The sequence below is a fragment of the Equus przewalskii genome, chromosome 3, assembly GCF_037783145.1.
Source record: "Equus przewalskii isolate Varuska chromosome 3, EquPr2, whole genome shotgun sequence".
In the NCBI taxonomy this organism is placed as follows: Eukaryota; Metazoa; Chordata; class Mammalia; order Perissodactyla; family Equidae; genus Equus; species Equus przewalskii.
In genome coordinates, this window is record NC_091833.1 from 9007005 (window position 1) to 9027815 (window position 20811).

At 44.3% G+C, this 20811-nt stretch overlaps 1 protein-coding gene across 10 annotated transcripts in view; it reads left to right on the forward strand.

Annotated features, from left to right (window-relative positions):
• Window positions 1-20811, forward strand: part of NUP93 (nucleoporin 93) — a 102323-nt gene that overhangs the window by 75814 nt on the left and 5698 nt on the right. For 6 of the 10 annotated variants that reach the window (XM_070611907.1, XM_070611910.1, XM_008527996.2 and 3 more), the window contains 13 exons: window positions 3858-3932; window positions 6584-6673; window positions 8214-8353; window positions 12755-12887; window positions 14142-14299; window positions 15296-15461; window positions 15740-15833; window positions 16589-16780; window positions 17455-17581; window positions 17697-17769; window positions 18058-18102; window positions 19669-19785; window positions 20554-20672. In XM_070611907.1, coding sequence (XP_070468008.1) covers window positions 3858-3932; window positions 6584-6673; window positions 8214-8353; window positions 12755-12887; window positions 14142-14299; window positions 15296-15461; window positions 15740-15833; window positions 16589-16780; window positions 17455-17581; window positions 17697-17769; window positions 18058-18102; window positions 19669-19785; window positions 20554-20672 — 1529 coding nt within the window. The remainder of the gene's footprint in view (window positions 1-3857; window positions 3933-6583; window positions 6674-8213; window positions 8354-12754; window positions 12888-14141; window positions 14300-15295; window positions 15462-15739; window positions 15834-16588; window positions 16781-17454; window positions 17582-17696; window positions 17770-18057; window positions 18103-19668; window positions 19786-20553; window positions 20673-20811) is intronic. The other 4 variants (XM_070611909.1, XM_070611914.1, XM_070611915.1 and 1 more) reach the window with 1 other exon arrangement.

Here is a 20811-nt window from a genome sequence, read left to right on the forward strand (position 1 = left end):
GGTCTTCTGCTCCCCAGCTGGTGTTTTTTTCTAGTAGTACTGAGCTTCTGTGTACAGATTTTATAGGCAACTGTTGTAAATTAATCACTTTGGTTCCTTTTTGCTTACATAAAGCCAAAACGCTCAGAATTTAAAAACTCTCTTCCTTCCATGATATCGTCATATTTCCCTTTTACTCTGGACTTGTTTTGCTAGGAGTGCTAGTTACATTCTTTTTTCCCTAACTAGAATGTGCCCTCCTTGCGAAAAGAGTTTTATTCAACTCTCATATGCTTTGCACCAAAGTAGTTATTTAATAAAAGTTTGCAATTTCCTGCTGCCACACTCCAACCATATCCTACCTGTTCTGGAATGCTCTCTTAGAATGGCTGTTTTGGGAACACCGTCTACTATGAGAAGACCCTTCTCGTGTCTCTGCTCCCAGAGGCGCCTCTTTCTCCACATATCTCCAGACCCCTCGGTGAGCCCCTTGTTTTCCTCTTTGGCCCTGCCCTCCCATCTTCTCTGCCTTTCTGGTCTCTGATTCCCTGCTCCTGTCATGCCTGCTATGGTTCAGTGAGGCCCCAGTGCAGAGAAACCCAGAGGTCCGAGAAGTCTGGAATGTTATTTGCACACATCATGCTGGCATCTACTTTCCCAGCCCTCAAGCAGGCCCCGGCTTGGAAATTCCAATGAACATTTGCAGTTCCTCTGCTCAGGAATGTGCGTGTACACATCCTGTTGATGGATAATTGACTTTATGTGTGGTGAAATAGAGGCTTGGCCAAGGGCAAATGAAGGAAAGGTACTTTTGAAAACAAGAGCATTAGGCAAAATTAATTTAAATGGAAATTTGAAGGCTGAAAACCAACTACTTTTTAAATGGATAATTTTAAAAATTAGGTCTTTAGTATTGGAAAATATTTCTCAAGGCTGTTTATGTATATTGAGCTGAAACAACTTTGTCCTTGCAGAAATGTTTTAATGCTGTTCCCCTCTTCATCCCCTCGTTTATTCATGACCCGCAGTTAGGTTACTGGAATTAACAGGCTTGGTGCTCTGTCCTTTTAAAGACGTGAGGCTCATGAGCTTCAGATGGCTAGTTCTGTTCCAGAAGGGTGGCTGCCTTGTAGAATAGTCCTCAAGTCTGTGTTCCTGGGACCAAACAGAGTTAATCCAGAAGTGGAAAATGAGCTGGTGATGGTGTCTGTTCATACGAGGAATATGTGTTTATCGTAGAAAAATGAGATGAGAATTTCCAGCCAGCACAAAGTAAAATATTTTACATTATGTTTCTGTAGTGTCCATATCTATCCATTGTTGTTCAATGTAAGATTTATTCCTATGTTCGTTATGGTGGTTTATTTTTTGTTTAAAAAGTGATAACAATAGCTAGCATTTATTGGCCAAGTGTTAGGCATTGTGCTGAGCTCTTTCTGCTTATTGCTCACAACAGTGCTGTGAGATAAGTACTATTTTCCTCCCCATTTAATCTTCATCACAGACCTATGAGGTGGGTAGCATTACTGCCCCTGTTTTATGGCTGAAGAAACTGGGGCTCCAAAGCGGTATCCTCAGTCAGGATCACATGGCCAGTGAGTCGTGGAGCCAGGACTGCTAAGCACTCCCCTCCCCCGTTCTCTGTTGGCCGTCCTTGGACAGTTGCCCTGGCTGCCCCGGCAGGCAGTGTGGTGCCTGACTGTAGATTCACACTGTGCCTCCACTGCTTCCTGTTGGAGTGACCTCGGGCAAGTTGCTTTCTGTGTGCTTTGGTATCTATCTGTAAAATTGATGGGATAAAAGTACCTGTCTCATAGCATGGTGGAGTTAATACCTGGACATTAAGATAGTGCTTGACACATAGTAAGTGCTCAATAAGTGTCACTGTTGTTCTTACTGTAATATAGTGGTTTTCAGTAATTCTGTGTTTCAGGTGTAAGTAAAGAAAATTTGAGTTTGAGTGACTTGAATGGGGATTTATTTTTCCCACCTAACAAGAAGTCTGCAGGTTTGAGGAGTGTTGGCATTAATTCAGTTGTTAGGCAGTGCCACCAGAGACCCAGCACCTCCTTGTCTTTGTATACCGCCATCCGTAGCACATCCACTTACTTTAGCTTCACACGATGGCTGCTGCAGCTCTGGACATCATATTTGCATTCAGGGGAGAAGGCTGAAAGGCCATGCCAGGCTTTTTATTCTCCCTTTATCAGGAAAAGCAGAAGCTGTCCCCAACACACACTACCAGACTTGTGCTTTCCTCTCATTAGCTTGAGCTTAGGGTACATGGCCACTCCTAGCTGCAGCAGAGACTGGGAAAAGGTGTATATGCAGTAGAGGGTAGAATCAGCTCATGAGGGCCTATTGTTAAATTTTCAGAAAATTTGCAGTCTAGTTGATAGCACCTCGGATAGCTTGAGACCGTGGTGAGAATATTTATACCACAGAAACCAGCAAATGCTACACATCAGGCCCTGTTCCCCAAACCAGTTGTTAAATGTTTACCCGCACACCACTGGGTATATTTAACTCTGTGAAGAGGGAAAGGTGGCAGGGTGTAGAGGTGGGAGGTAGGAATTCAGAGTGGTCATTGGGTCAGCCAGCCAGCAGCATCTACCAAGGTCAGTAAACTGTTTAGAGCTCTGTTAATAGCAATGACTGTGGAAAATCAGAGCTCAGGAGGACCTCTTGAGATTGTCTAGGACAGCTCTTTCACTTGACTGATGCAAACCTGAGGCTTCAAGGGAATGTGCTTTGCCCCAGCCAAAGCCAGCGAGTGACGTGGCCCTCCTGGAACCCAGGTGTCCTGACAGTCCAGTGTTCATTCTCCAGTACTTGAGGGTTTAAAACTCCCTTTTCTGCCTCTGCTCCTCTCTCCTCTTCTGCTTGCTCCCAGGGTGTGCTCACACCAGCATTCCTTTACCAGCTTTGGTGGGGCTAGGCAGTTTTGCTGCTTTCTTTCATTGGTTTCCAAGAAGCCTACTTTAAAACTGCTTTGTTTTAGATTTTAGAGAATAGATCATTGATTTTTTCTTTTTTGTAATGAGAGAAACTTAAAGAACTTGATCTCTGCTACAGTACAAAGTAATGTATTGGAAATTTGGAGATATGCCTAATATACCTAGTGGAATATACTCGATTTTTATTTGTTGACAGTAGGGAATAAGCTTAGCTAAAGATTAGTCTTTCTAAAAAAAATACTAATAACCTTTTTCGTATGTTTGTGCCTGACTCTCCCCATCAGAAGGTAAGCTCTTTGGGGACAGGCTCTGTGGGCTGGCTTATTGTCATCCGGTGGGGATAGAGGAGCACATAGCTGTGCACATGGCAGGCACTTAGCAAATGTTTACTGAATGAATGACCACCCAACTTAGACTTGTTTCACATCTTCAGATGCAGAAAATTAATGAGCAGCTGTTGTCTTAGTGTGGCCCCTAGATTGGAAATGTCTGAATGTCCCAGTATCATGACCCTGTAAATTCCGTTCTCTAAGCTGTCTGCTGTGATTGGTGGAAACAGGAGGCTCACACATCACAACGGCAGCCTCATTGGTGTGAAGACATGGAGAGGGGAGACGAAGCGGGGAGAGGCTGGGGTTGAACTCAGCGCCGGGAAGATGTGTTTCCAGAAATGGTCGTTGAGGTGTCCTTATAGCTTATCTACCTCCCGTGATTTTTAAGTTAGTTGAGCCCCATGCCTGCTCCCTTCTCATGTGTTCATGGTACGAGAGTTACGTTCTGTTGAAACTCCTAAAATCATGATTTTGGGGAAATCTGACTAGGAAATAGACTCCTCACAGCTTCATTAAAGACAAGCATTTTTTTTCCTTTACATGACTGAATGCTGTTTGTAACCAATTCTGAATGTGTATTTATCTACAGCCAAGTTACATCAGTGATGTGGGCACCCCTGGTCGAAGCTCTCTGGATAGCATTGAGATGGCCTACGCCCGGCAGGTGAGCGCACCTCAAGGAAGATGGAATCCAGGAAAATCCTGTGTGAGCCCTCTGGGGAGTAAAAGGGAACAAGACTTCAAGTGAAAGTCAAACCCTGAAGCACGTTGGGTTTCCATTCAGAGGACTGGTTAATATTTTACCGTCTGGTCACTAGAATGCCGTCAAATTGGGTAATAGAATGACTCAGATTGGATTTAGGGAAATTGAGATCTGCCCTCTACACTGACCAAGGCATCTCATTTTGCATTTGGCTGTAGCCCATGTACAGTAAAGCCTGAGTAACCGCACTGCGTGGCAAAGGGAGTTGTATATTAACTGAATTACCTGGTAGGCTGATGGTATTATCAGAAGTCCTTCTTCAGCCCTTGTTGCTGAGAGAGGTTTTCCAAATGCTTTTCTGCCTTGGTAAGCCTAGTGTGCTCAACACTACTTAATAGAATATTGCTGTCCTGGAGGAGCTCGTGAGACTTGGCGACTGTGCTTCTGGTGGTATGTGTCAGGGCCGTGCAGTAGTACGGGTGTGGGGTGAGGTGCTTTGTGGTAAGCGCAGGAACTGCTTTGGACTCAAACTGCCCCAAGGACAGTACATATCTGGAATTGACTTTTTGAATAAAGCAGTGCTGGTTGCCTGTGTGTTTCACTCTAATTTGCCACTTTCCCACACAAAGTACTAAGAAGGAAAGCAATCTTGTTTCTTGAATTGAGGGTGGTGTGCTTCCATCCCCTTTAGATTGTCCTGCACCAGCAGTAGCCAAGGAACGCCTGCTTAGTTGTGACCAACTCCCCTGATTTTTTTTGAGGAAGATAGCCCTGAGCTAACTGCTGCCAATCCTCCTCTTTTTGCTGAGGAAGACTGGCCCTGAGCTAACATCTGTGCCCATCTTCCTCTACTTTATTAGTGGGATGGCTACCACAGCATGGCATGTCAAGCAGTGTCATGTCCGCACCTGGCATCTGAACCGGCGAACCCCAGGCCGCCAAAGCGGCACATACGCACTTAACCACTGCACCACCAGGCCGGCCCCTCCCCTGATTTTTTGAGGAGAGAACACATTGGTGCCACTGTGGCCCTCAGCATTACCCACTTCCCTCCCTCCCACCTGGAGTAGGTGATTGGAGGAAGAAACACATGGCAACTCTGGAGGCGAGCAAGGGGCAGGGCAAAACTCTGAGACCCTGTGCTCTGTAATAGAAGCCTCTACCTTGAGCTGCCAGTCACTTAGCAAATGGAGTTCTGTGTTAACTGAATTCCCTGGTAACCTGATGGTACAGAAATCCCTCTTGCACCCTTTCTTGAGAAAAAGTTTCTGAATGCTTTTTTAAGTCTCTCTCATTCAGTGTACCGTTCAACTTCAGACTCTAGGCAGCCCAGGCCGGCCTCATCAGCTTCCCGCACACAAGTCTTCCTCTTTCCAACTCCGTCACGTTTTACTACTGGGCCTTCATATGTTTTCTTCTGCTTCAATTTTTAGTTATCTTTCTCCCCCGCTACATCTGCATCCTTTAAATTGCACCCTCATTATATGGCTGACTGCTTCCATTGCCACGGCCACCACCTGAGTTCAGCCCAAATGAAATTCATACGCTTCTGAGGAAAGAAACTGTGTATGTTCTGTATCTGTAAAGACAAAGGCTTCATAAAATTAACATTTTCTAGAACTTAGGACACCATAATGTCATGTGTCTGTTTACATGGCTGTCTCCTCCAGTGGAGAGTATATTTTTATATCCCCTGTTGAACACAGTACCTTGCAAAGAGAGGGCCCCTAATAAATGCTCATTGAGTGAATAAACACCACCTTATAGTTTAAAAACCATTTTATTTAATCTTTATAATACCCCTGGCGGCTACCTGATACCATCCCCCATTAAAAGTAGAAGAGAGTAAGGCTCGGTGGGGTCCTGAATGTCTAACGTCATTACCTTGTTCCGTCCTTGGTAGAGCAAGGACTCCACATACAAAGAGTAGAACTTACCAGCTTTTACCATCATTATTTTAGTTCTTTTTAAAATAAAGTTGGAAGTAATAGTGGTTTTCCCATACTTTAAACATTGCATAGTTCCTTTGCCTTAGAAAATTTAACCAAAGGAGCAGGGATTCCTTTCAGGAGAAACAGATACCAAACGTGCAGCAACGACTGTTCTGACATCTTTGGAGGGCTGTGACTTGACACTTCCACATAGCCCGCCAGCCCTGGGCCTGTGCCATTGAGTCCTTTTGCCAGACAGATGACCAAACTTGGCCGCAGGTCCTTAGGAATCAGCAGCAGGAGTCCTCCCCTTGTCCCGTCTTTCCCTTTGGTCCTTGCTTCCTGGGTCTCAGGGTCTGCTGGGCAGAATGGCATAGAACTGCCCGTGGTGCTCCTCCCCCAGGACCACCCTGCTCCATCTTCAGGTGTTCAGAAGGCTGGGCTAGCAGTTAGCTTTGGTGTGTGTTGACTGCTGCCAGAGCTCAAACACAGAGCTGGGGGACTGGCCAGAGGCCTTGCTTTCCAGGCAGTGTGGATAGCTCAGCCGGTCTCAGGAAGGAAGGTTTGGCTGAAGCTTCTGCTGACTGTTGGGCAGAAGCTGGCTTCAGAACTGCTTCAAGAGGTTTTAAAAAGAGGTGAATATAGAAATTACGCCATTTACTTTGTTTTTCTTCATTTCAGATTTATATCTATAATGAGAAAATTGTGAACGGGCACCTGCAGCCTACCCTCGTGGACCTCTGTGCCTCCATCGCAGAGCTGGATGATAAGGTAGGCCTGAAGCTAGCCCAGGTGCACACCAGCTGCTGGCTTGACAGAAACGTGTGGAAGCGAATACTCCACTTCCTTCTCTGGAATAAAGTGTTAACTGTTCTTTAGAGTTTTATTTTAAATAATTTTGAAGTGGTGTTTTGATGATGGTGCTATAGATATGTATTTTTAATGCATCTTCAAAAATCCCAGCCAGGATCAATTAATAGTCAGGAGTTCTCCTTGAGCTATATTTGCTTTGAAGTCCTGTTAGGCTCCAACTCCTCCCTCACCGTTTCCGCCTTAGACTAAGGGGCTCTCTAATGAGAGCTGAGTTGTAGAGGTACAGTTTTCACACTGGTAGGTGAGCCCCAGAGGAGCCCTGAGTCCCTTGACTCAGGTCTGGTCTTTACAAGCATTCTTCATATGCCGCTGGTTCCGTTCCTCTCTCACTCTCCATCTTTATTCCCATCCCTCAATTCTTACCCATGGCAAGTTTTCTCCCCCTAGGGGGAAAAAAAATAAAAAACAAAAAAGTGGATGGATGGATTGGTAGATGGCCAGGAGGAAAGGGAAAAGGAGGGGAGTGTATAATGGAAGCAAATACTCATACACGAATTTTTTTGTTCTCAAAAATAGTTTCAGCTTTATTTTTTATAAATAGTAAAATATAAGGCAGTATAAACAGACCTAAAGAAGAAAGTAAGAATTCACCTACATCTCACCACCTAGAAGGATTCACATTTGGGTGGATTTTCTACAGTTTGAATTTTTGACAGAGACAGTGAAAACTGGATTTTCTGTTTTCCTTTGGAAATATCGTAAGCCTGCTTTTCTTCAGTCAATGCTGTCTTCCAGGGATGCTTAACTAGAATATTGCAGAGCATTCAGGGAACACATTTTTAAGGACAGATTTACATCCAAGAGGATCTGGGGCGAGGGAGTCCCAGCTGTGTGGTGTAACACGAAGGAGAGAACACCCGTTCCTTTCCTGTCCTCTCCTGGGAGGCGCCTTTTGAAAGGAGTGAGTAGGACGGAAAATGGTAGGCTGTGCCGCTCACAAAATGGAGTGAGAGCAGTGGCCCCTGGAGAGTTTCTGGGAGGACAAAAATCTGTATTATTTAGGTTAAACTCTTATTTTAAGCCTTTAAAAATTCAAATGATTTTGTAAGGACTAAAGTGCAGCTACTTGAGTTTAAGCTGCTAGAGCTTTGGACAGTTATAAATGTATTCACTCTCTTAGAGGGTAGCCCTCTGAGATTCAGTGTTCTTATTACTTTTATATGGTCTTAATTATGTAAGTGATTATGGTGGGCCTGGAATAGTAATTGATCTGAAAACCAGGTCGGGACAGGGGCTGCTCATTGGAAGATGTGAGCCTGGCAGCTGGCAGGGCAGAGGTGCGTCTTCTGTGCTGGGCGCAAGCCTGAGGGGCTCAGACAGAAGTCATAACCTCTTCCGCCTCCACGTCCTGCGTGCCATTGAGCTCAGAGTGCCAGGAAGAGCCAAACAGTTTCTCCAGCCCTGCAGCATTGTCACGTGCAGTCTCATTTGTGTGCAGAACATCTCTGACATGTGGACCATGGTCAAACGAATGACAGATGTCTTACTGGCGCCGGCCAGTGACGCCCTGAAGAGCCGCAGCAGAGCGGAAGTGCGCGTGGAGTTTGTCAGGCAGGCCTTGGGGCACCTCGAGCAGAGGTAAGGCGCTGTGGCACCAGGGACTAGGTCTAAAATCCCCCAAAGTCAGAACACGTTTCTCGTGTTTTAAGTAGTTCTCAGGCTAAGTGCTCTGTAGCTGGTATAATTTAAACAAGGTTGAGCAAATCTGAGAGGTGTCATCTTGTTTTCAGAGACACTTCTCTATCAGGACTATTTCTGCAACGATATAAAATCATGGTAAGTGGGAGCACTGTTAGACATTTTCTCTTTCTGTTTTTCTGCTCTCTGTCCCTCAGTACAGAGATATTCTGATTATTAGGCCATGGTGCCTTGGGTCAGGATCCTGTTCTTCAGTGTGGTTCAGCTGTTACTTCTTAGGCTCTTTTGTTTTCTCTCAGCATTTTAATTTTCACACCCAGCAATAGTACCACCTACAGACCTTAGGAACTTTATTTTGATAAATAAACCTTGATCCTTTATTTTCCTTCTGGCTCTACTCAGTTAATCCCTGTGAGTCGGGATCCTTCCCAGCTGCTAATGCCTGTAATTTGTGCCTGAGTTTCTTTGCCACCTCCTCACTAATTGGAGTTGGTTGCTGAAGGGTTTGTGGCTGTGCCCTTGTGCTCTACCATTGTCCGCTTCATTGGTAGGGCCCATGCCATTCATCCCTCACTGTGGACACTCTTTCTGCCTCTGAATTGGCTGGCAGGGGTTGCCATGAGTGTGCAACAGACCCGCTTTATTTCAGAGACAGGGCGCTGGGCCTCTGCTGGCTTGAGAAGAGACAGCCACGTTGAATACACTGGCTAAATTGCAGCTCTTTGCCACTGAGCCTGTGTAGCTGCCAGGAGCCTTGCAATGTGGTCGCCCTTTATCAACAAAATAATACTTCATTAGGAAGTCATAGCATTTCCTTGTGTGTAACTGAGGTAATTCAGACTTGGTAAAGCAGAGAATAGGTTTTTATACCAAATATTTTATAAATTATACAATAGCTACATGAGATGCCATCAGACATATTAAACTCACTATCCTCCATTCTCTTGTTAAGAAAAATCTGGAACTCCAAATGGTTTTTTACTTGTTGTGGCATAGGCACAAAAGAGTCTAAAATATTTCACTGGGCTTTGGCTACACTTTTGTAACATAAGTTTTGAGTATATTGATCTTCAGCCATAAAGAACCTAATGCATGTAGTAATATATATTTGCTACAAGTCAGCAAAATATGAGTCAAAATTTCCTACAGTGTATAAAAACCTTTAGGATTTTTTTTTTAATGGGTCTAAGTATGTGACTGCTCATGACTGCTTTTTCCTTAATAAACCTAATTCTTAACCTTGGAGCTTGACTTCACCCATGGTACCAGGCTGCGTTGCTTGGTTTTGTATCTGGTAATCCCATCCCATTTTTTTAATGATTCTTTTCATTAGTTTTTTAGAGTGATCTTGTCACATTAACTCGTTTAGCAGCCGTGGGAGCTATTGGGAGTTTCCTGTCCTCAGTGATTGTAGCTGTATTTTCTTTTTTCAGTCTAGTAGCATCATTCCCTGATGGCATCCTTTCCAGGGATTCATTGTCACCTTTTGATAAAGGGAGTATTTTAGAATAATTATACTCACTTTTAAAGTAATTATGCTGTTACTAATCCACTGACAGTTTACGTGTAATATTTCCAGTGATGTAATCTACCAGGCGGCAAAGTAAATTCTGTTCACAATGATTTTTTGAGTCTAAGGCTGAAAATGTTGAGAAAATACAAGGTTGGTCTCTCTGTTCCCTGCCACATTCCAAGATTTGAAGCAGGGTATGTATTTCTTAGCCCTCAAGGACTTTAAGCTGCGTCTTCAGCTTAAGCCCCTGCCAGCTTGCAGGGTGTCCGCATTCACGTTGGAAGAGACCACAGTGGGCATGTTTCTCATGGCGGCTGCAGGGCTCTTTCCTCTAAAATCTTTTCCAGCCCCTGCTATGAAATGCTTCCGGTGATGGGAAACTCATTACATTTGTTAAATTAAGTTTTGTTTGTTTTTCATTATAAAAATGATGGATACTTATAGAAATTTTGGAAAAATCTAAAAAGAAGACCTGAAAAAGGGGGGAGGCTTCTGGTACCTTGTTCTATTTCTCCCCCCTCCTTTTTTGATACATGAATATTTTGTTTCATTTTATTTTTTACCAGGTATAATCCAAATTTGTATGATATATGGTTTTGCTTTTTAAATTCTTTGTCAATATCATTTTTTTGTAACTGCATCAAATTCCATTGAGTCTGTTTTCTGTAATTGACATTTAGATGTTTCTTTCTCTTTCACTCTCGCTCTGTCATTATACTTAATGTGGTGTTGAACATCTTTGTGCATATGGAGCACCTGACTTTTTGGGGCAGTCTGTTTTGTTTTGGACAAGAAACATATTTAGAAAGTCCTTTTATATTAACCCCATATTTGGATCCCCTAATTTAGACTATTTAATCTTAGTATGGCAGCACTTTGAAAACACTGTAGAGAATTTTAAGAAGCATGCTAGCAACTAAATGAAGAGGGAATGATAGAGAATCATCATTTGTGGCCACCAGTGTGGTGATTGGTTCAGCAGGGACCACCAGTGGAAACCGAAACCACTGGGTACAAGACTCTTGGTAAACATAACAGTGACATGACCTCCAAGCATTACTCCACAGAGGACTTACTAATTGTAAACACGAAAGGTACTTTTTACCGTGGCGAAATCTGGTGGACAACACCTTTTAACCAGGTGATCAAACTGAGTGTTACCAAGAATGGACAAACTGATACTACCTGCCTCATTATGGGACTCACTGGGCAGTGCCAGCATTAGCTGTGTGGGATTCTTGGCAAATTTGAACCTGAATCAAATCATGAGGAAACTGTTCAGCTTGTGGGACATTCTGTCAGACAGCTGGCCTGGATTCTTTTTAAAAGCTCAATGTCATGAAAAAAGATGGTAAAATTACCCTAGATTAAGGGAAATAGAAGTGGCATGACAACTAAATGCCATGCATTTCTTTTATTGGATCCTAGACTTAAAAAAAAAAAAAAAAACTATAAAGGACATTATTGAGAAGTTTGATCAAATAATCCAGCCATTCCACTTATGGATATTTATCCAAAGAAAATGAAAACATTAATTCAAAAAAATATGTGCACTCCCATGTTCATTGCAGCATTATTTACAGTAGCCAACACATGGAAACAACATAAGTGTCCATCGATGGATGAATGGATAAAGATGTGGTGTATATACACAATGGAATATTATTCAGCCATAAAAAAGAATGAAATCTTGCCATTCTTGACAACATGGATGGTCCTTGAGGGTGTTATGCTAAGTGAAATAAGTCAGAGAAAGATAAATACTGTATGATCTCACTTACCTGTGGAATCTAAACAAAACAAAACAAAACAAAACAAAAACAAAACCCAAGCTCATAGGTACAGAGAACAGATTGGTGGTTACCAGAGGTGGGTGATGGCAGGTGGTTCAGATAGGTGAAAGGAGTTAAAAGATACAAACTTCCAGTTATAAAATGAATAAGTTATGAGGATGTAATATACAGCATGGTGACTATAGTTAATAATACTGTATTGCATGTTTGAAAGTCGCTAACAGAGTAGATCTTAAAGTTATCATAAGAAAAAAATTCTGTAGCTATGTATGGTAACGGATGTTAACTAGACTTAACTGTAGCAAATCATTACGTTGTATACCTGAAACCAATATAATGTATGTCAATTATACTTCAATTAAAAAAGAGAGAAATTTGAGTATAGGTTATATTTTAGATAATAGTATATTAATGTTAAATTTCTTGGTGTCGTAATGGTATTGAGGTGAGAGAGGAGAATGTCCTAGTTCTTAGGAGATAGGTGGTGAAGTATTTATAGAGGAGGCAGCCCCTGATTTCTGTAACATTTTTAAATGGTTCAGAAAAAAGTATGTATGTTTATGTATGTGTGTATGTGTGTGTGTCTATATAAATAGAAAAAACATGCACACAAATGTTAACAATTGGTGAATCTAGGTAGGTTTTTTGAGCATTCATTGGACTGTTCTTTTAATTTTTTGTAGGTTGAAACTTTTCAAAATAAAAAGTTTAAAAAGAAGCCACTAGAGCATTAGGCTGTGAGCTGGAGCAATTATTATTCTGCACATTAGCCCTTAATGCATTTGAAGTCCACAATTGTCTTCCTCCAGGGATTCTTTTAAGCATCCACAGTGATGAGAAATCTTTACTCCCACTGCCCACTGCATAAATAATGCAGTTTGCCTCATTAAGTGTGCACTGTTTCCTCTTCTGTGTTAGGTTGGAAGTCCAGGCCCTGTCCTGCAGAGTTCACAGTCTGATGTCACGGATATGGATGTAGATACGTGTAATGAGTGTATTCAACCTTTCTCATTTTTTCCTTTTAAATTTTTCCAGTTATAAGAATTACACCCTTGTGACTGTCTTTGGAAATTTGCATCAGGCCCAGCTGGGTGGGGTGCCTGGGACTTACCAGTTGGTTCGAAGTTTCCTGAACATTAAACTTCCAGCCCCCCTGCCTGGACTTCAGGTATTGATAACTTTCTCCATTTGATCAGTTACGCTTCCAGAGCAGTCTCTCTCGGATAGGTGTTTTCAGTTAAGATGAGGTTATGTGTGGACACTTGTATGGAGAAGAGACCAGAGGAGGGCGAGGAGAGAAGCTGGGAGACCTTGGAGGCTAGTAGTGTGGGAGCCCAGCACGTGATGGTGGGTGCTCAGCTCAGGGTGGGGAGGGTGCGGGAGGATGATGTTGTTGGGTCCTTGGATGTGTTTTGAAAGCCGTACACTGGAGCTTTGTACCGAGGGTGGTGGGATACACAGGAGGCTGGCTTCATAAAGGAGGGGAGGCTCACGCTTGCGCTTGAAGAATAAGGGCTCACCAGCCTGAGGGCTTGGAAAAGGGTACTCCCAGAGGAGGGAATAGCATGAGCAAATGCATGGAAGCAGGAAAGAGTATCTGACATATGAGGTGTGTGGTATAGGGCCTGGCAAGCTTGGGGCCAGCTGGTAAAGGCCTTGAGTGCCAGGCTAAGCACTTTGGAGGTAAACAGCTCAAAGGGGTTCAAGTGGGGAAGTGACATGATCAGATCTGAGTTTTAGAAAGAGTCCTACCAGGGGAAGGGGCTGAGAAAGGATATCTGATGTCCACTTCTGGAGGAGTTGGGCAAAAGCAGGAGGAGAAGATTGACCACAGGCTAGCTGTGCAGATAGATGACAAAGCCAGATTTGGAATAGATAAGCTAGTGCTGGAGAGTGGGAACAGATCCCCAGTGCCTGGTCTAGCGTCTGAAACAAAGATACTCAGTGTTGGTGTGAATGACAAACATGAATGAAAATGCCAGTATCCGTGTCCCTAATCATTAGTACTTAACATTTTATAAACTTGATAGTCTCTTATTGGTCAGTGAACATCTTTAGCCCTTGCTTCGTGGGGGTTACAGGAGGGCGTGTCTGTAGTTTATCACAGGAGAACATGTCACCCGATTACTGCAGGCTAATGGGATTCTGTGGAGAAACCTCAAGCTGGCTTTGAGTCAGATGGGGCACATGCTTTCGAGGAAAAGCTCTGAAGTTGGACTGCCACTTACCAGCTTACCTTGGACAAATTACTTAACCTCCCTATGCCTCAGTTTCCTCATTTGTAAAACAGGAAGGAGGAGGCTGCTAATTGTCCCTTTGTAATGGGGCTGTGAACATATAAGGAGAGGGTTTGGCTGAGGATGGGCACATCAGATAGCCATCAGCTAGCTCTTTGTTTATTTGAGCCTCTTTCCTCTTTTAGGATGGAGAGGTGGAAGGCCATCCTGTGTGGGCATTAATTTATTACTGCATGCGCTGTGGAGACCTGCTTGCCGCTTCCCAGGTGGTTAACCGAGCCCAGCACCAGCTGGGAGAATTTAAAACCTGGTTCCAAGAGTATATGAACAGCAAGGATAGAAGGTACGTGAATGAGATGGCGCGTCCAGAAGAGGCCACATGGAATCAGCAGGGTGGCCTCTCCTGGCATTGCACTCTTTTCCCTGTGTGCATGGCTCAAAATAAGTGTTTGCTTGGGAAAAACTGAAGTTTAGAAAGCAAGTAGATCTCTTGAGAGTAACAGTTGAAAACCTTAAAAGAGCCCCATTCTGACACTGCTGTCTAGACTGAGCACACGTCTGTGCTCACGGATCTTTCTGGTCCAGTGCAGGAGGGACTGGCGAGGAACATGATTGACCTGTTCTGTAACCAGGGCGCATCGAGGATGCTTTATAAAGTGAAACTTTGTTGTATCGCACCTTACTTGTTAACACTTAGTGCTTTTCTGCTTTGCCCAATATGAAAATATGTTGTCGTGCACTTCATAGTTCAAAGGCTAACATTAGAAGTTAGTAATCTTGAAACGTAATCATTGAATTCATTCACTAAGGTTTGCTTTTTTTTTTTTTTTTAGTATTCTTGCATTAAGGAACCACTAAGTATTAGCTTTTCTCTGGATTTTGTTAATGTAATTGGACTTAAGTTCATGTTCGAACCTGGTTTAAATTTACATACGTGTACTTAGAAGAAGTAATGAGTGCAAGGGGGTTATTTGGGAGGTGATCTCACATGGGTAAGGGAGTGGGGAGCCGAAGGGAGGCTAAGACAGTTAAGGGAAGAACTCAGTCTTGTCCGTCACTGCTTGAGGGCTGCAGGGGCGTGATGTGGAGTGTTAATTCCCCAGCCATTCTGAGTTGCCCCTGAGGCCTCTGCTAGAGGAAACTGACAGGCAGAGAGACGCAGGTGCTGGTGGTTGCAAGTCAGATTAAAGTGACGGTACCCAGGGCATGTGGGCAGTGTCTGTTACCCTCAGGGAAGGAAGGCTTCGTAGCTCTGTTACATGGTTGGGGCCAGGGTGCTTTCAGATGCCCTTGAGGATCTCTAGTGAGTGTGTGTGTGTCTGTTCTTTTGTGTCTTTAGATTGTCCCCAGCTACAGAGAACAAGCTCCGGCTGCATTACCGCAGGGCCCTCCGGAACAACACGGACCCCTACAAGCGGGCCGTGTACTGTATCATCGGTAGATGCGATGTCACCGACAACCAGAGCGAAGTGGCCGACAAGACCGAGGACTACCTGTGGCTGAAGGCATGCACTGCTTCCCTTGCTCGTGCAGGGCCTTAGCCCCTCCCTCTGCTCACGTTCTGCACACAGATTTTGCCTGCTTAATGTACGATGCCAGTAAGGTGGTCAGGGACGTCCCGGCTCCTGACTCCATTTTTTATTGTGTAATTCCCAACCAATAACCACAGCTGTTAGACCTTCCAGCTCACAGCCTCGAGCACTACTGCTGAGCAGCAACACCTCTGGGTGTCTGGCTCAGGAAGTAATTTGTACCAATGCATGTGTTTCTCTTCGGGTTTTAGTTGAACCAAGTGTGTTTCGATGACGACAGCACCAGCTCCCCACAAGACAGGCTCACTCTCTCACAGTTCCAGAAACAGTTGTTGGAAGACTATGGTAAGAGATCCTCAACATGAGCCCCTTCTCTCTCTCGTCCACCTAAGGTCACTACTTACCTTTCATCTCTGAACTCTTGCTCTCCTTCAAACCCTATGGATCTTCAAAACAAAGCACAACAAAACAATTTCAAATTTGGGTAGAGGCCATGTGGCTTTAAGAGATGCATGTGACTTATATGGTCCTATACAGTAAACTGTTTTCTCCAGTTCTTTGAACTGCTCTGGCAGGCATTTGCTCAGGGAGAGACGTAAAAAGGACTTGGCTTTTGCTTCCTTGCAATGCATGTATCTGAGCACAAATGAGGGAGAAAGAGCTTTTGTCCCCCCTCTCTCATTGTTTAAAAATTCTCGGAAGAAAAAAGATTCCATCTAGTGGTCAGCAGTTGTTGAATTCAGCTCTCTGTGAATCTGAGTGAACTGAGGTGTCTGCATTCTTCATTCCTCTCCTTATTGAGTGACTGTCATCAGGATAAAGGAGCTAAACAGCCCCTTTTTACTCCCTTTAAGGTCCTGAACTCCAGTTTGGGTTTTACGACATGACCTCCACTTGACAATTGTGTTGTGAGGCCTGGAGAAGGTCGTAGAACCAGATCATAGTTCATGTGGAGGTCCAGGGCCTCCCCATTAATTCAGGCTCAGGCTGGTGCTTTCCTCCTGCCCAGCAGGTCCTGTAAGCACGCAGGGCTTCTGCCTGGGGTCGGGGCTGCCAGTAGGCGGACTCCTTCTGAGTCAGCCTTTTCTCCTCTCCTCCAGGTGAGTCCCACTTCACGGTGAACCAGCAGCCCTTCCTCTACTTCCAAGTACTGTTCCTGACAGCGCAGTTCGAAGCTGCAATTGCCTTTCTCTTCCGCATGGAGCGGCTGCGCTGCCATGCCGTCCATGTGGCACTGGTGCTCTTTGAGCTGAAGCTGCTTTTAAAATCCTCGGGACAGAGCGCCCAGCTCCGTGAGTATTTGTTGACAGTGGCATAACCATAACACACCCCCCATTGAGTGGCAGTGGACACGTAACTGCAGCCAACAAGGATTTGAGCAAATGACTCAATCATCTCAGAACCTTGTAAGCATTTGGACTTCTTGGGTGATTAGTGTTAGAGTTCTTGCTTTCCCCCCTCATTAGTATTCCCTGGGGTGTTTAATAAATAAAATGCTGTTCAAAGTGCTAGTTTGGTGGCCAGTCAGGCTGCCTGGTGAATGGTGCAGGAGAAGCAGGCCCTAGAGTCACAAGTCTGCTTCCCAGTAGGGCTCTGGCTGGAAACATTGGAAGCCCCAACCAGCTGTCTTATGTGCATATCTGCATGGGGTGGGAGAGTCAGAAGAGAGAGAGAAGATAAATGTGGGTGAATGGCCACAGCTTTCACCCCAGAGCACATGCCATGATGGTCATTTGTCTCCGTCTTTCATTTCAAAGACCTGGATACTAGTAATTCACTACAAAATGCCATTTTCTGCACTTCCGTACTCAGAAAGAAATGGAGGACAGGGTGCTAAAGGGGATTGGCTATTGGCTGGGCTGCAGGAGTAGCTGCTGCTGGGTCTTTGGATTCAGTTCCCCTCGTTCCTGGTGTCTGGGTCAGAAGGGCGGCATGGCTGTGACCAGTTCTGTCCCCCGTGGTGCAGTCAGCCATGAGCCTGGTGACCCTCCCTGCATGCGGCGCCTGAACTTCGTGCGGCTGCTCATGCTCTATACCCGGAAGTTTGAGTCCACGGACCCGAGGGAGGCCCTCCAGTACTTCTACTTCCTCCGGTGAGACTTGCTGTTGACCGTTTACTTAGCTGATTTTGATTTCCACCATTCTGAGAATGACTGTGAGAGACCTTGAGTCCACACAAGAAACGAGGTTGCCTTTGTCCCCTCACAGGGACGAGAAAGATAGTCAAGGAGAAAACATGTTTCTGCGCTGTGTGAGTGAGCTGGTCATAGAAAGTCGAGAGGTATGTCGGTTTCCTTTTCTCTCCCACAGTGATTTTCAGTCCACGTGTTCTCGTGCTAATGTGATACTACATGGTCCCTTCGATATGATTGCAGTGGATATGGCCTAGCAGAGTTTTAGTTTTCTTCTGTTTCCAACAATGAAAATACTGGTTCGGTCTGACTCTTTTCTAGTTTATGTAAGACTTCTCCCACCTCCCCTATTTCCTTCCCCTCTTTTGTCTCAAGAATTGTGGATTATGTGTGTATCCTTGTCCAGTAAATTGAGTAAACTTTTTTTGTCTCCGCAGTTTGATATGATTCTTGGGAAACTGGAGAACGATGGAAGTAGAAAGGTTGGTTAAATGCCCCCCTTGAGATATGTTAATTTGTAGTTGGGGATTTTTAATTGTCAAAAGATTACAGTTAGATTTTAAGATTCAAGGTACTAAAGATGCAAATCTGAATGAAATTGCTTAGTTTAAAAAACAAAGAATGAAAATTACCGCCCTCAAATAATGACCTTGATTTTACACACATTTATATTTCTTCTTAAAATGGGTAAATTTGTGATTAAATAGCTTTTTTTATTATGTTCAGAATACTCATCTGTTCATGTCTGCCATCTTTTGAGCTGAGAAGGCTACATTTTTATCATTTTTGGCTCAGAAAAATATGCAAGAAAAGAAATTGATTACCACACCTGCTCTTCCCAGATGGGAAAGTTAGAAATGTGCTCAGCCTCTCTCAAAAGGTAGTTTCTCAGGGCTCAGCACTCTCCACTGACCCCGGAGATACGGCTGTTCCCTTGAGCCCTGGTGATTCCCCGAGACCCATCATGCCTGTTGGGTGGCGTAGCAGAAGGGGCAGAGGTGCGGGCGTCAAGGACCAGTCCTGATCCCGCTCAGGCACTCTCCCTGTGGCCTTGGGAGAGTCACCTCCCTCTCTCAGGGACTCACTCTCTTCACTTATGACAATGGGTGGCTTGGAGCTAGCAGTCTCAAGGTGAGCTCACACCGTCCAGCTCAGATGCAAGGCCAGTGACAGTGCGGATGACGATGGCCATGCTTATTGAGCAGTGACAATTTCCAGGCCCTGCGCTGAATGCTTCACATGTATTTTCTTATTTAATTGCCACAGTAACCCAAGGAGGTAGGAACCATTATTACCTATATGTCTTCCAGGTGAGGAAATGGAGAAAAGAGAGGTGGTTTCCCTCAAGATCACACAGCTAGGAAGAAAGGGAGCTGGAATTTGAACCCAGTCCTTCTTGCTCCCAGAGCCCATGCTCTTCACTGATCTCCTGTACTGCCAGGGTGCAGAGCAGGTCATTCCAATTTGGTCCAGGGCTGATACGAATCAGAATGGCCATGCAGACGTCACATGATCACCCTCTCTTCCGTGGTTCCTAAGGCCTCGGTCACGCTCTCCTGACTGGTTGCCGTTGATTGATGATGATTTTGTTTTTTAATATCCTGGCACTGCTTGCCATATATTTTTTCAGCACTGGATATCTTTTGCCGTCTGTCTTAGAAAGCAAATCCAGAATCTTTCAGCTATTTTTTCCTAAGCTTCTTGATTTTCTCCCCTAGTGCCTACTCATCAGCAAAGTTAAGATCATTGATGATTTCACCTACTCTCTGGGTCATTTTAGAAAATTAGAAAGCACCGTCTTAGGCTGACTCCTCCATGCCGCCGTGAGTCTGCCTCTTCGTGTGTAGTTTCCTTGGTCCCTTTCATATGTTTAATAGGTCCTTCTGTCTTCAAGAAAGCTGGAGTCTAGCTGATGGAATATATGCATTGCCCAGGGCAAGCATTTTCAGTTAAAGTAGTTTTCAGATCCCAATTGCTTCTCTGTGTTTAAAATAACAGCTCTGTGCACCGTCTCTCTCTTTCTCCTCCTCCATAATTTGTCTTGTCAGCCTGGAGTCATAGATAAGTTTACTAGTGATACAAAGCCCATTATCAACAAAGTTGCTTCCGTGGCAGAAAATAAAGGCCTGTTTGAAGAAGCCGCTAAGCTTTATGACCTTGCCAAGGTAAATGAGCCCTCTTCCTTCTTCTGCTCTTAATAGATCTGCCAGCCTTTTGGCATTAAATGCACAAACATTCTGATGACGCCATCGTTGTACCACTCGCCCTGCTGAGGCATTTTCCCCCAGTGCTTAGGCAGTTAATGGTCCGGTCAGGGTGAAATTCTCATTTTACAGAATTATTTCTGCCCATAAGGTATTTCTGGGCAAACAGGAGTGGCATTATTACCAGGATATCCTGGAGGCATTGAGCTTGTAATCTCTCTTGGCAGCAGAGTAAGTGTCCGTCACGTTTCACATGACGAAGTTGCTGGTGAAAATGCCTTTGTGCTTCCCCTCTGGGCAGCCACAGCCAGGCTGGTGATCAGCGTGTGTTAGGGAATAATACGACAGCTAAGGTATTTTGAGAGACTTGGAATAAGTATTCTACATAGGAACGTAGGATGACTGCTGATGATTGTGTGGCCTAAAAAAATTACAGCTCTGCTTTTGTCACCTGAGAATAGTGGACGAAAGAGGGTTATAATTCTTTTTTTTTTAAATTTAAAAATGTTTTGATTGAGGTCAATTAATATGTAGAAAAATGTACAACTGTTAAGTATACAGCTTGATGAATTTTCCATAGGTATATATCTATGTAAACACCACCCAGCTCAAGATATAGAATATCTCCATGTTTTACCCAGAAATTTCCCTCTTTTGTTTTGGTTATTTAGTTTTTCCTTTCATTGATTATTTAATTGATTCCTTCTTTAATTTTAAAAAATCACACAGAACGCTGACAAGGTGCTGGAGCTGATGAACAAACTGCTCAGCCCTGTTGTACCCCAGATCAGTGCACCTCAGTCCAACAAGGAGAGGCTGAAGAACATGGCACTCGCCATCGCAGAACGGTAAGGCCGGGAGCCAGCGCCCAGGGGCCCTGGGGTCCCAGCGCCACCACCCACCCACGTGCTTCTTCCGCTTCACTAGTATCATCGTTTTCCCAGAGTGGCTCTGCTGGCTCACTGTCCCTCCAACTCTGTCTGAGAG